The sequence below is a fragment of the Gavia stellata genome, chromosome 6, assembly GCF_030936135.1.
Source record: "Gavia stellata isolate bGavSte3 chromosome 6, bGavSte3.hap2, whole genome shotgun sequence".
In the NCBI taxonomy this organism is placed as follows: Eukaryota; Metazoa; Chordata; class Aves; order Gaviiformes; family Gaviidae; genus Gavia; species Gavia stellata.
Genome location: NC_082599.1, coordinates 31,933,308 through 31,948,059, shown reverse-complemented (window position 1 = coordinate 31,948,059; position 14,752 = coordinate 31,933,308). Strand labels below are relative to the sequence as shown.

The following is a 14,752-nucleotide window of genomic DNA, read 5'->3' as shown; positions in this document are numbered from 1 at the left end:
TCTGAAGTTGGGTCTTTTTTTCTTCTATGGAGGTTCTTCAGTATTTTGCTGTTTTATACGTGTTAGGAGCTTCCCCTGATCCTAAAACAATGTGGGTGGGGAGGGGGACTTACCCTGAGTAAATTATAGTCTATGAAGGCTAGATGTAGCCTATCAAGCTAGGTACATCTCATCGAATGTGTGTCAGGTGAACTGTGTTTGCAAATGTAGGCTTTTGCCACCTGAGAAGATGCTGCAGTTTGTAACTGAACATGTTGATAAGTTAAGGTCCCTGAACCATTCTTCTGGAAAATTATGGTCCCTCTATAAGATATAATTTGAAGCCAAAATTAGCAAAGGAATGTACGCCTATAAAACGCCTCAATATCCAGTGTAGCCGTAGAAAACAGGAGAAATACACCAGCCACACAAGGTGCCCTACAGTAATGATTCCATCACTGAAGGGACTATCCCACAGAGTAAGATTTCTTCTGTGTGTCCAGTAAGTCTTGAAAGGCTTTTAGAGCACTGATACCTCTTCTTTAGCTCCGAACCCATGTTTTCCTTTGGCAATGCTGCATATTTCAGAGAACTGGCTGATAGAAGTTCTGGGATAAGAAGTGCTGTAGCTGTAGCTGCATTTTGCTGTACTCAGTTTTACTAATCTTAACTTTCAGTAGGAATTATTAGTCAGGCATAGCCCTACGCTAATGTGGAAGTTGTGCCTTTGTATTGAAACTAATATTGGTGTAGTGTTCTGTGCTCTCGGGACCTGCTTAGAACCTTTTCCATGAAGCTGTATAAGCTCTGTATGCAGGGACTTTTATATTCAGTTTGATGGGAAAGGGACTTAGGTGTTATAATGACAAGTATCATTGCAAAATTGTAAGACAGACAATTTAGCTGGAACAGGCAACAAAAAAACTCCAGTTATTGCTATAGAAATTTTTGTAGTATAAACGTTTTTCTGCTAATAGCTGTAGTGAAGCTACAGATATATTTCACTTGGGTCAATGAGTAGGTATCAGATAACAAGACTCTACCAAATGGTCCCACACTTAAGCAATCAAGAACTTAATAGGAATCATGTTTTGCCTTCTGAATGAGGATCTGTTGCTATCTCATATCTCCTTTCCAGATATAAGTATATATCTTAGGTGTAAACATAGAATAAACCATTAACAGTGTTAAGAATTATGAATTGTTGAAGAAAAATATCTGACAGGTAGATCATTCTGATTTTTCTTTTACTGCTTTCTCTCCCTCTTTTTTTTTTTTTTCCCCCTTTCCTTTTTTTTCCTTGCTAATCAGTGTGATGGAATTCAGCTAGACTTAACCAATATTTCTCTGGAAGGAATTGCCATTCTGAACATTCCAAGCATGCATGGTGGTTCGAATCTTTGGGGAGAGACAAAGAAAAGACGTAGCCACCGTCGGACAGAAAAGAAGAGGTCAGATAAAAGAACCACAGTTACAGACGCCAAGGAATTGAAGTTTGTATGCCAAGGTAAGCTTACAGATTAATATAGGCTATTTGGCTCCATACAGTCAACTCAGTTGTATAATTGCCCTTGTATTGTCTCTTGTCAAGAAAAAGGATAGACAGTTCTTAGGTATTTCTTTTCTTGTTCATTTAGCTTTTCTGGTGGGAAGCACTGGAGCAAAGGCATGAACAAAGACATGCTGACAATTACAGTCTATATACTTGCAAACCTGCCTCAGACGTTACCTGTTAAGCAGTCTAAGCACACCATGTGGCAGGCACTGTTCGCTACTATGATATTCAGTCTAGAAGTACCTGGAGCTTTTGGAGTTGGAAAATGCTTACTGAGCATTTATCATGTTTCTTAATGTCAGTGTGCATAAAACTTGGGGATAATCGTGCCCTGTTTCTAACAAACTTTGGCCTGAGGTGTGGAAAACTACTTCAGAATAACAAGAGCAACGTGTCTATACATTTTATGTTTCTACACTGTGATGCTGTATGCAAACCTTGAATGCATATGCTGTAGCTTTCTTGCATGGATGTGATCCATCCTTTCAGGGCTCATATACGTTCCTGGTGATTAGGAGCATTTGCTCCATAAATTTTGACAATAATTTTTGACAAAACCTACAGTAAATAGTAATCTTTATTCCACTTTGTAGAATCTGAATACTATGCATTGTAACACATCACTACATATCGCAAGTTCTAGTGATTATAAAATATCATTCTGTTCACACCAAGGGATGAACAGACCAGACCTTGAAAATTTTTTTTTCTCTTTTTATCCTATGGAAAAGAGAGAATCTTTTGCTTCAGAGTATCTTACTGCTTCTCCTTATTCAAACTGAATAAAGATCAGGACTTTAACTATCTGATGTTAGGATATCCAAAAGGATAACAATATTTTTCACATTTCATCAGCAGTAATTTTTAAGTCACTAGTTATATCTTAGTTAATTAATATGTGTTGTAGTTTTAATCCAGCTAACTTATCTGGATGACAAAAGGAATAAAGTAGTCTTCTATGGCTTGGGGGTTGCAATATGTACTAGGACTCAAAGTTTCTGTGGTTTAAGCAAATTGACATATGTTCTCAGTATCTCCAAGTAACTTACCAATACACTCTGTCAGATGAAGTCTTACCAGCTGCTAAGCTTCTGCATACACTACAATTTCTGTATTACGTCCTGATGTTCAAGAGATGGAGGCAGGCTATTAGGTAATGGACTCACCAAAATTTTTCCTTTTGTGTTGCTTCTGAACATAGGGAGAGAGGACATTTCACCCTTTTGATGGTAGTGAAACAAAATGTATAATCTTTTTAACTATTGATGTATGTATTTGATACGTACCTAACAGCAATTTCAAACTACTGATTATTTTTGGTGTATTAGAAGGACATTGCTACACTCCATTTCCATTTTCCTGGACAGAAAAAAATAAAATAATAATAAAAGTATTAAAGACTGAACAGAAGATCCTACATTACCTGTTGAAGTGTTCATAATGCAAACAGTAAGCACCTTACTTAAACTAGTCTCATGACTTAGTTTCTAATCACTTTATATGCACTGTGGGTGGAAGTAGCTTTAAACAAAAGGCAATTTCAAAGCAGAGATTGACTTCTCAATACCATAAGTTAGAGCAGCTCTATCTCATCATTGAGTGTATGGATAGTATTATTGGTTGCATCTACTGTAGCATTTTAGTGCTTAACAGGAGTACATCTCTTGGATTTCCCAGTTGTCCATATTTATTGTATTCCAGTTTGCAACACTGAGCAGTCTTGACCATGCAGACTGGATTCCTTTTAAATGGGGAGCGGGGGGGCACATGCTCTGAATGCAAATGGGTGTTCAGTCCATGGAACCAGGTTAAAAAAACTCAAAGTAAAACTCCAAAATTACCGTGGTGTAAATATTTGAGAACCAACTGATTTGCTCTATGGATCCACTCCTATTTTATACTGCAAAGAACAGTCACTTAATTCCGCTAGTTAAAGATAGAGTGTGCTTCTTCATCTCAGTATTCAAGATTATTGCTGAGTAATGGAATTTAATCAATTTTATGTCTAGGCTTCTCAAATAGTTTTGATAAATCTAAATCTATCCACTGTGGAAATAACTGACTGCCTGTCACCTCTAAAACACTATGATTCCTTCACTGGCTTTGTACAAGCCAATCCAAGAGCCCAATATTGTCTAGCTGATTGCTTTCGTAGGGATATTTGGATTGTACTTTTTAGTTTGAAGAAAACATTTTACAAAACGTTAATGCCTGGTGCGGAAATAGGTATTGCTGTATTGAGAACCATAGTAAATACATAGCTGCTTGTTAACTTTTGTTTGTTTATTTACTCCTAATAAATATCCTTTCAGTTCATTTTATGTCCAAATAAATCACTTGACAACTGAACACTACCCTTTCTAGGAGACAATAATCAAACATCTTCATGTTTTCATATTGATATATGTATATCAAGTTTTGGTGTTGGATTTTGTGTTGTGTTTTTTTTTTTTAAATCTGCTCCTCTTGTATGGGACTTCTGAGTGACATGCACATTTATTTTTAGTCTTTTTCAATTGCAGTGCAACTGTTGGGGTTTTTTTTTAACTGTATATCAGTTTGTATTCTTGTTGTCTCTCTGCTTTTATGGTTTTATAACTTGACCATAAATATGTGAATTAAAGTTTAGTATTCGAAGTCTGAGCCCTTAAGTGGGATACTTGCATGGACTAGCGAAAGCTGTCTCCTCACTCTGGGTAGGTTGTTGCCCCTCGTGTTGCATTGCTCCTCTCGGAATAGCCCCAGGAGGACTTTGAGAACTTCCAAAGAAGAAGAAACCTCTGTGTGTGAGGTCCTGCTGCTGTCCTCTCCCTGCTCTTGTGTGTATCACCTAGCACAAGCCAGGTACATGCTACATGATCATCACTGCAGGAAAAAGGGTCAAAGTTCTGCCAAATCTTTTTTCTTTCTTATGTATCTGTACAATTCAGGGAAGGTATATTCATCTGAGCCTACTCCTCTCTTTTTTTCCCTATTTCCTGTTGTCACCTGTTGATGCAAAAAGGCTTGTATTTTCTTTGCCCTTCCCGTTATCCACCTCTGTATACTCAATAGCCAGACCACAGTTTGGTCTTTAAGTAATCAAATGGACACCTGTTTGGAAAACAATCTGATTATATGCACATAGCCTGAAAAACAATATATTGAGATGTAGTAATTTAAAATATGCACTGTTTAAATACATTCCCTGCTTATCTCATTAGGAGTTGTGCATGTACACTAAAGAGCAAAATCTGGCACTGATAGCAGGTATGTGTGTCTGTGTGTGTATTATATATTTCCATCTAACTACTAACTGGCTTTGATATTTTCATATAAAACATATATTAAAATATATTTGTCTGATTAAGTTATAACTCATTGGAAAGAAAACCTTATTTAGCTGTACGGTACTAAATATTATCCTATTATTTGTTAATAGAAAAAAATACTACAGTTTTCATTTCAGCTCCTGTGCAGAAGTGTAGAGGGTCTTTCAACAAATGTTACTAGAGTAAAAATAAGATATTTTTTATAGTTTAATTGCATTGTAGTTTCTAATTTATCATTATCATCTCTACTGTACAAAATCAATGCATTAGGAAAAAATATAACTACAGATATATGTGACAATTTGTGAAAGTAGATGATTTAATTGGTATTTTGACTTTATGAATCTGACACTTGCAATGTTTCCATTTGTTGTTTTGTTTTAAAATCTTCTAGTATGTACACGTCTATGATATATCTGTTCACAATCAATTTTTTTCTAAGTGCAGATTTTAGATGTAACTGTGAACTATCCTTGAACATTATTTGGACAGGATTTTTGTTTGGATATACACAGATACTGATAAATGCCAAAAATCAGTGCTTCAAAAAGATGAACATACTGCATAGAAACTGAAGTATGAGTTGGGAAACATAAATGTAAATAACTGAGCTACTTGTTGTTTGGAAATTATATCCAAAACATAAGTTGAATCATGACAACATATCTTACATAAAATATATACCACTTATGTTAAGTGTTAAACAGCAAAATTTTCTTCCTCACAGAGATACTAAGTAAAATTTTCAAACCTTCTGTGACAAAAAAGAAATAATTATTTTGAAAGTCTTTCAAGTAAACTTTTTGCTGAGTGGAATAGGATTCCTTTGGAGTGGATGTTGTTATGCTTTGATTTGCTTTCATTGATGAAGTTCAGTTAGAGCCCTGTCCTGAAATGGAATCTCTTTTAAAGTCTCTTAAGACTTTATTGCAAACATATATGTAACTTGGCTTTGCGCAAGCAGTTCCAGTCGCCTCAAAGGACTCATTCCTGAAAACAATGTCAATGAACTATTAATGGGTGAAACCTTTAGACTGTAAATATTTCAGTGCAATACTTTCTTCCTATTTATTTTTTTACATCACCAGGAACATGATACTTAACCAAGTATTTATCAAGTTGATCTGCACAGTTTGTTAAAAGACCTGCAGTGTGCTATTACTCAGCAACATGCCAGGCTACTAGACTAATTCAAGACAATGTGCATTCATGTCACAGCACCTAGGCATAAACCAAGCTTACCAACATGATTCAATAATTCCATGTGGAAATCTCTGATAATAACTGCATTATGACTTTCTGAATGGAAATGCAGAAGTTTTGGAAATAGAATAATATGTATACAGACAGTTCACTACAGTTAAAAGTAGGGGACATGCAGAGACTGTGGAGGCCTTAAAACACTTCAAAATATCTATACATAGTAAGAGAGGAGAAAATACCTTTCTTATTATGTGTCAAATTCCACTCTACAGGGGAGAGGGAGAATCTCAAGCTTCCCTATAGGCAGGGGATTGCTGACAAGAGTTCTCTAAACAATTTCTAAACTTTGTGGGCTAACAGACTAATTTAATTTATGGTGGTCTTTCATAAACTACACTCTGACTCCTTGCTGTTTATAATTCTCTAAATTTAAAATTTTGACACATTATGAATTTTTAGATGTCTAAATATGAATTAATTTCAAAAGTTGAAAAAGTTAGAAATTGTGTTCTACATACACAGTATATATACTGAATATACACAGTGTATTTTCAGTATCGGTAGACTTTTAAGTTATTTCTGACTTTTAGGTTATATACTGAATATACACTGTGTATATTCAGTATTGGTAGACTTCTAGGTTATTTCTGACATGGTACAAGGCATGTATAATGAACTCTCTATAATAATATTTTTATTAAATGCTATGGATAATGTAATGGCTGGATAAGGTGATCACCCTTATTTTGTATCTTGTTCAGACAGTTTGGGGCAACATAGCCATTAACACATTACCACAGAGAAAAATAACTAATTATAGCTATTTCATAGCTGGTCTGTGTTGAGACATTCAACTTACAGAAACAATATTGTTTAGACAGAGTATCTAAGTAAAATAACTTAATTGCTGCCTCAACAATCCTAACTAGGTATTTCTGTGCACATACGTCTATAGTTTGATGAAAGCAAATAGTAGTGATGTAATCAAGTTCTACCAATTTTAGTAATCAGTGTTGTAGGTGATTTGTGTTACTTTAGAGAAAGAAAGAAAGAAAAAGGTAAATTAAGTTGATCACAATATCTGTTTAAGAGCTTGAGGTAATACATTTGGTATTCAGAATTCAAGGAAGCAGAAATATGTTTAACTAATGAAAACCAGTGACTAAATCAGTTAAGCATCAAAGGAAATAATAATTACACACTGTTCTGAGCTAGGCTCAAACTCGCTAGAATAGATAACAGGGATGTATAAACACCTTCTTGCATTTGAGATGGCTTGCAAACCATTTATGGTCCTTTTTCAGGAAGTCTCTACACAAACTGAGGTATATGTCTCTATCCAAAACAAAGATACAAGCAGGGCATATATGTTGGAAAGACCTTTATACATAAAGGTATATATACATTAAAAGTATACATACATAAAGGTTTGTATTTCTGTGAAAAACAACAGAAAAAGAACAGTGAACCTGGGAAAAGAGGAAGCATTGAACACAGAAACGGAAAATCTGTTGATGCATTTCTTAGAAAAAGTGAAGAGAAAGACAGCTTTCTCATCCAAATTCTGACAAGAAAACTGTTAGATAAGCAAAGAGACTGCCTTCTGTTCAAGTCTTCCTACATTTTAGGAAAAAGATCTTTAGTCTGTAGCAGTAAGAAAGTATGAAGAATGAAAATTTAATATTGGTGTTCTTTTCTTAATGAAAACAACCCAAGAAGATCTGCAAGTTGTCTAACACACAGATCAGAAAAAAGAAGAAACCAAGTTTCCTTAATAAGTAGTAAAATAAGTTAAATTTAAAAGGGTTATGGCAGATAGTGTGACTCAGTTCCCAAAAAAGGTAAGAAGGAAGGAGGATCCATATTTGTCCTTGTCTACCTATTTAAATAGGACTAAACACAGGTAATATATGTATAGGGTCAAAGCAATAAGTGTATGAAGTTCAGGAGAAGGGTCCAGTATTATTTCAATCTAAATGACTATAAAACCCATGTGGAACTTCCTTCTAGGGTGTAAATTTAGGAAACATACACATGATGAGTTATAGTGTTACATGAATCTAAAATGCTTTGAATGTTCGGCTCGCAAATCTGCTTCATTTAGTTATACACCTGAATTTCTTTACTTGGAAAATAACACAAAATTATCCTTCTATGAAATTTTCATTTCTTTCCTAAATTTTGTTTAATTTCTGAAAACAGCAGCATTTTTCATGGGTTTTGGCACTTTATTTTCTGTCCTTGATTGAAACTAGGAAGGCAGAGAAATCCCCTAAATAAACAGCAAAGTTAACCCTTCTAATCCAGATACTTTTTCGAAGTTTAAACATTAGAAAAAATATCCTAAATGTATTCAGGCAATTTTTTTTTCTTGTCTAAGCATATTCTAAACATCTTAAAGCATAAATTGAAGCTTTAACCTGAACTTCACTATTTCTGTGTAGAATTTCTTGTTACAGTTATGCAAGTGTGTGTTGTTTATAGTAAAACAAATTCTTGTGAGGACTGTCAAAGTTAGGATGCCATTAACTTTAGTGTCTAAAAATCAACCCTATAGCCAGTAGATAGAGTCACCTCAAGACAAGTGTTTGTCCCAAGCTCAAATAAGGGCCTGAGCCAGGCAGAATAAAATGCTCACTAGAGGTGCCTCTGTCTCCATTTATTGTAAGTGTATTCTAAGTAATAGGCGAGGTTAGACACCTCACTTCCAGCTGACTGGGTGGTGACATGAATTTCTGTATGCGCTGCATGAGGCAACAGCTCATTAAAAACTTGAACAGTCCTTGCAGCAGGAATGGGAACCAGGTACCACTCTGCCAGATAAGCCTTGTTGAGCTGAACCGTGCTTTCTTCTATGCAGTGCTGATGTGTCCCACGTCTGCCATGAACACTGTGGTCACTAATCTACTGAGCAGACAGGACCATGGCAGAATATCTGTCTTTCCAGTGTGTTCAAACCCTGCTTGGAGTCTATATAGCTCCAGGTGTTGGGGACTCAAGCAGGAGAACATCTGTTTGGGGAATTATAGTATAGGCAGTGCTGGGACATAGAGTAGCATTCAGTGGTGCTGTATACTGACCCCTCTTTAGTTTGGACTGCTGAATATCCCGTTTCTTTTGTGTGCGTTTGTGTGGCAGCACTCAGACATTGTACGTTGCCTCTTCTATCTGCTGAACAGCAGTAATTGGCCACCACACCAGGCATTTTGCTCCACATCTCAAGCAAGAACTCAATAGGCAGCGGGAGCTGCAGTCTCACTGAGAGCAGCTGCATGGTGTAGCTCATCAGTGTGCGAGGTGTTGATCTCTGGCTTTGGTGATGTTGCAAATTCAACAATGGCAAAGAACCCTTGCCAATCTGCCCCTGTGGAAGCACCTTTTCCTGCAAGTCCAGGACCTGCCTAAGGCAGGATGCAACTGAGAAGTTCCTTCTACTGATATAGTAGTTCCCACCTTTTGGTCATTCCTCTAGAAGCTGTGGCGCAATGTGCTTCATACTTGATGCGGTACCACTAATCAGCAGTATCTTATCTCTGTGGAGGCAGTGATTTTGGGCGGGGGGGGGGGGGGGGGGGGTGGAGGGAGGAAGAAATTAGTGTCATGGTTTTTCCACATCAACAAATTCCTGCTTCTTTTCTTGTACTTTAAGCAATGGGTTGTGAGTTTAGACATGGTGTAGAGGTGAGAAAGGTGCTGAGGTACTCAACATGACAAAGGGATGGCACTGGTAATTTTCCTAACTCAGAACATAGATTTTTGGATGACTTTATAAGGAATGGGTTGGTATTGAAATGCCTTTGTCCCATATTAGCTACTGAAGGTTGTGTGGCTTTAGCTCATCATTTTCACTGCATGTGCACGTTCACTGGAATGACGGGGTAAAAGCTACTTTGTCCTAGCCACTTAGTTAAATTGTGCATTGCACTCATTAGTTTGCAAGATCTGAAAGGCAAATGTTCTTTTTACCAAGCTATTAAATATAGTACAGTTTTCCTAGTAAGAGAATATGGACTGGACAGTCATGATTTGATTATGCTATTAAAATAGCCTTTTCCCCTCTTTTGCCTCCCCGGCAGCAAGTCTTTAGGGTGCACTCTTTTCCTCTAGATACCTTTATTACTCAAGAGGTTCTCTGTTCAGCAGGAGCCTTGTTCATACAAGTAGGCCCACCAGCCTGGGGGATGGAGTCCATAATTCGTAACACAGTTTGAATCTCTTAGAAATATAAATACGATTCGTTGTTGTTGTGAAATACTGATTTTATTGTTATTAGGAAGTAGTAGGACCTTGAAAAATGTCTTGATAGTCTGATTTGGTTTTATATTTATGAAGCATATATATATGTTTCTGTGCAATATAGATCATAGTAGAAAAACAATTTCCTTTTATTTACAAGGCAATTGAGACTGTCATTGTATTATACCTTTTGGTGCACAAAATGTTCATCTTCTTTCAAACGATATTCATCGAAAGAGGATAATTAGGGTGTATTTCACAGACTGCCAGAAGGAAAATGTATCTTTGAAAAGTTTCATTTCCCTTAAGTTGCTCATTTTCTATAGGAAGACAAAGCTATTAAGTAACATACCCATGACAAAGATTGATTAAAATGGCATAAAGGACTATCTTATCTCTAAGTACAGGGATTTACACGTATAACTCCTATGACATTAAATGCAGTCGGTGAAATTAACTCTAGCTATTGTGTAAGAAAAAGCCTCAGTAAATTGGTTTGTACAGAGAACAAGGTGAGGGTGGGAGAGATGGCACATTAAGTAGCAAGCGAGAAGTATTGTTTTAGGGTGCACCTACAATGTAGCATGCAAATAATCAAACCAAATTCTATGCCTGCAGCATTAATGCAATATTCTGCTGGGACTCGCTTTGGCTGCTAAATAGTGGAAACATCACCTTGCTGGTGTGGCTAAGCTTCTCATTCAACCAGCTCTTTAGAGCAGCTCAGGCTCCTCTACAGTGTTCAAGGTAAATTTAGCCTGGGTCTGTCTGACCTGGAACGAGGGATATGCCCCTATGTACACCTTGTGCAGGTCCTAGGGCATACCTCAACACTGGTGTCTGCAGAAGGCTCATAAGACCTGTTCCACAGTACTCCCAGTGCTTAACTCTGCTTTGCTGGGAGCCCTTCATGAGTCTTGCACCTTATTAACCCAGGTAAATGAGTACTTACCTGTATGACAGCCACTAGTTATGATGTGGTAAATGATAAAGGATGTGAAGGGAATATCCAAAGATTTTGATTTTTTTTTTCCCCCCCCCTACTCACTGCAGAATTAGTAACAAGTATCATTTTTCATTGTAGCAAAACTGACCTGCTCACCCAGGCTCTCCTCCCTGCCCCCCCCTCCCCCCCCATTTCTAGTACTGAACACAACAGCTTTGCTGGTATTTAGCTGTGTAAAGACTTGACTTTCACTTGAAAATACACCTTGCAGGATGTAAGGCTCTATAATAATTACATGACAGGGAGAGCTAAAGTTTGCCTCTCCTGAACTCTCTCCTTGAGTCTTTCCTCCATGTTGGTCTTTGCTCTGACTCGAACTTTGCTACCATGTTTCAGCAGCTCATCCAGCACAGTGGCAACAGTATGGTGTGGTCAGTCTAGAACTCAGAGTCTGCTAATATAGCAGATGAGTAGTTGTTATTTAAAATTTACTGTGCCATGCATCAAATGTGGATATTTGTGCATTATCACAGGACATAACTCCTTTTTGGGGTAATTCTACTGGAGTTATCAGATTTATATAAATGAATAATAAAGTATCATAGCTTAGGGCAGAATTTCACATTTTCTATATATTGAAATGTGGATGAGAAAAAATTAACAAGTATCAGATTAAAAAAAAAGTGAGAGAGTGTGTGTGTATATTTAAAAACAGATATGTATAATTGACATTTTAGGGGTTGTAATCACATAAATACATGCTTTTTCCTCTACTTCAGCAAGAATTCCATAACAAACAAGTGAATAAATTAAAAAAATTTCCTTGTTGGATATATCTTATACATTGTTATCTTGATTTATGTACACATACTTACATAACTTTATTTTTTTTTTTACAGAAGCATACATTCTCATATTTTTGTAGGGCTTAATTTTTATTTCCTAGTGCTACATGGCATGAGTAACAATTATTGCAGAAGTGTTAAACCCATCTGAGAACAGAAAGTAGCCCCATCTTAGTTATAAAATAACTATATCCTATTATGGTACTTTGATACAGAGTTTTTCTTTAATTAACAAAGTGAAAACATCTGTTACTATCTCAACATAGTTTTTTAGTTTCATACCAGTTTTATAATTTGTGTGTTTCTCTGCTTCTGAAGTTTTTTCAGATACAAATTATTTGTAAATGTTACTTTTCTTCCAAAAGCTTTCAAAAAGTCAGCAATTAACTAACTACAACAGGTGTTTCCTTTCTTGGGGAAAGGAATTATGATTATTGTAATTTAGATTCCTATGTGAGTTAAGGAATTGGCCTATTATTAGAAAACATTGCAAGCACATGGAAAATGATAAAAAAGAAGTAGAAAGGTTGGATGAATTTAAGGCTAACAGTTTTAACTCCTTCAGGCTCTCTTTACATGTGAATGTCATGGGCGATTGCCATACACCCCCCCAGAATCCTAAATGTCACTTGATATGTGCATAAATGGTTTAGATTTACAGTAATATTTTCTGATGCCAAACATATGTTTTTATATTGTGACCTTTGTACAAAAAGCTGCAATAACCATTCTGCAATATTCAATTTGTTTAATGGCAGACAAGTATTCCCTAGGGATGTCTGATAGCATCTTACTCAGATTGTTTGCTCATTTAACCCTGCCCCAGGTACCCGAATCTTTAGATTAAAGATACAGAAATAAAAGTAGAGTAGCCTAGCAGATCGTTTTTTGGCTGCAGTAACACATAATCATATCCTCTGATCCATTCTCATTTTCTATTACTTGTTAATAGAAAATTTCAAGTTCCTTGAGTGTTTGCAAAGGTGTCGGATTGACAGCAATTTAATTTTGAGTAACAACAGGAGAGACAGCTTTAGTTAATGTACATATTAGTATTACTAATAGAAAAATAAGTACAATATTCTAAAAATATTGGTGATATGAAGAACCCAGTAAGACCACAGGTTGGGTGTATGTACGCTTGCATTACTCGCTAGAGGTAGAAGTGGACTTTACAGGAGAAAATTCATGTTTGGGTAGGAGACAGAAAGAGACATGCAGAAAAAGAAGCATATATTAAAGCAAAAATGTCAGGTTCAGTCTGTTGTATTAAAAAAGCTGAATTTGTTCTGTTGGGGTTTTTTTCCCCTCAGTCTGCAAAGACTTGTGTTAACCAAAGCATTCAAATATGTGTAGCTATAAATACATATTGGAATCATGCAAGTCTTTTACTAGTGCCTAATTACTCTGCAAGGAGAGAGGGTTTGGTTTTTTGGTTTTTTTGGTTTTTTTTCTTGCTGTTATAATAAATTTAAATTATTTTTTTCCTCTTTCTCCATTTGTTTTCTTCATATAAGCACCCATGATCTGCTAGCAAATATGATATTAGAAGAATTAGCAAAAGCATGTGTCCAACCACACCAACAAAAAGCACTGTTTGGTAGTAGCATTTTTTCAATCAGATATTTACAGAGACCAAGTGTAAGTCTGGTGATTTTGTGCATTTGTGCTGATGATAAGTCAAATTAAAGGAGAGGAGGTTTAGTCAGACCACGTCATCTCCGTGACCTGCTCTATTTTTACCCGCTGCCTTTAAACTGTAGCCTCCCTCCGGACGCTGTTGAGCATCGCCAGTAAACCATAAGAACACGTTGTTTATAAGAGCACATTGTGAAGTAGGTTGTACTGGAAAGTATGAACTGCCCAACAAATTGATGGCATTGTGAGGTGCTGCCTGCTGGGGTGAAAATAAATTGTAAGATAATATAGGGAGACAGGTAATGGGCACTAGCTATGCTGCACAACGCTTTTCAAACTGCTGCTGACTGTGTGCCAATAGATATGGCAATAACTGTCAAGAAGATTTACAATACTTTCACATTTACACAGTGAGAGTAGAAAGGTTGAAAGAGTTCTATAATTTTATTTAAAGTTTAGCGCCAACTATTTCTGGACCTACTATTTCCAGGCAACAGGGTTACAAACACACTGCTTATCTTTCATACGTGTCAGTGGGAGGGTTTTTTATTATCCTCGGAAGTTCTTGAAATTGGACATAAGAAAAATAGCAGTAAAGCAGAGGTATATACTTAATTGTAAAATACAAGTAGGTACAGATTTTGCTGTTTATTGTATATGTTGTGATTTCTGATAGCACTAATTCATGCTACCTATCTATAGCCCCAGTGGGTGGTTCCTGCAGGCAATACGTACTCTGGCTGTGCTGCTTTCCCTGATATTGAGAAGGCACAGCTTAAAGCTACTGTGTTAGCTTTGTTGTCCCGTTGGCAATGCGTTCCATGCTGCAGAAATCTGCAAGAGGCTAATTGAACAATTTAAAAAGTCCATTGTGCAAGGCTCAGGAGTTGTCCCATCATCCTCCTTATCGGTATTCAGACACATGTCTTTACACTTACAATAACTTTTAATAGTTGCTAGCACTGCAGAGATGGTAAAATTATAGGTTTGAGCTGAATTTTCTTTTTCTGGTTTGCACATCCTCAACGGAACTCGTAAA

At 36.4% G+C, this 14,752-nt stretch overlaps 1 protein-coding gene across 1 annotated transcript in view; it reads left to right on the top strand.

Annotated features, from left to right (window-relative positions):
• The window catches only part of DGKB (diacylglycerol kinase beta), a 341,552-nt gene that overhangs the window by 257,661 nt on the left and 69,139 nt on the right, over positions 1-14,752 (top strand). Inside the window, exon 23 of the mRNA XM_059818825.1 lies at positions 1,291-1,486. Within this exon, the coding sequence (XP_059674808.1) occupies positions 1,291-1,486 (196 nt within the window). The remainder of the gene's footprint in view (positions 1-1,290; positions 1,487-14,752) is intronic.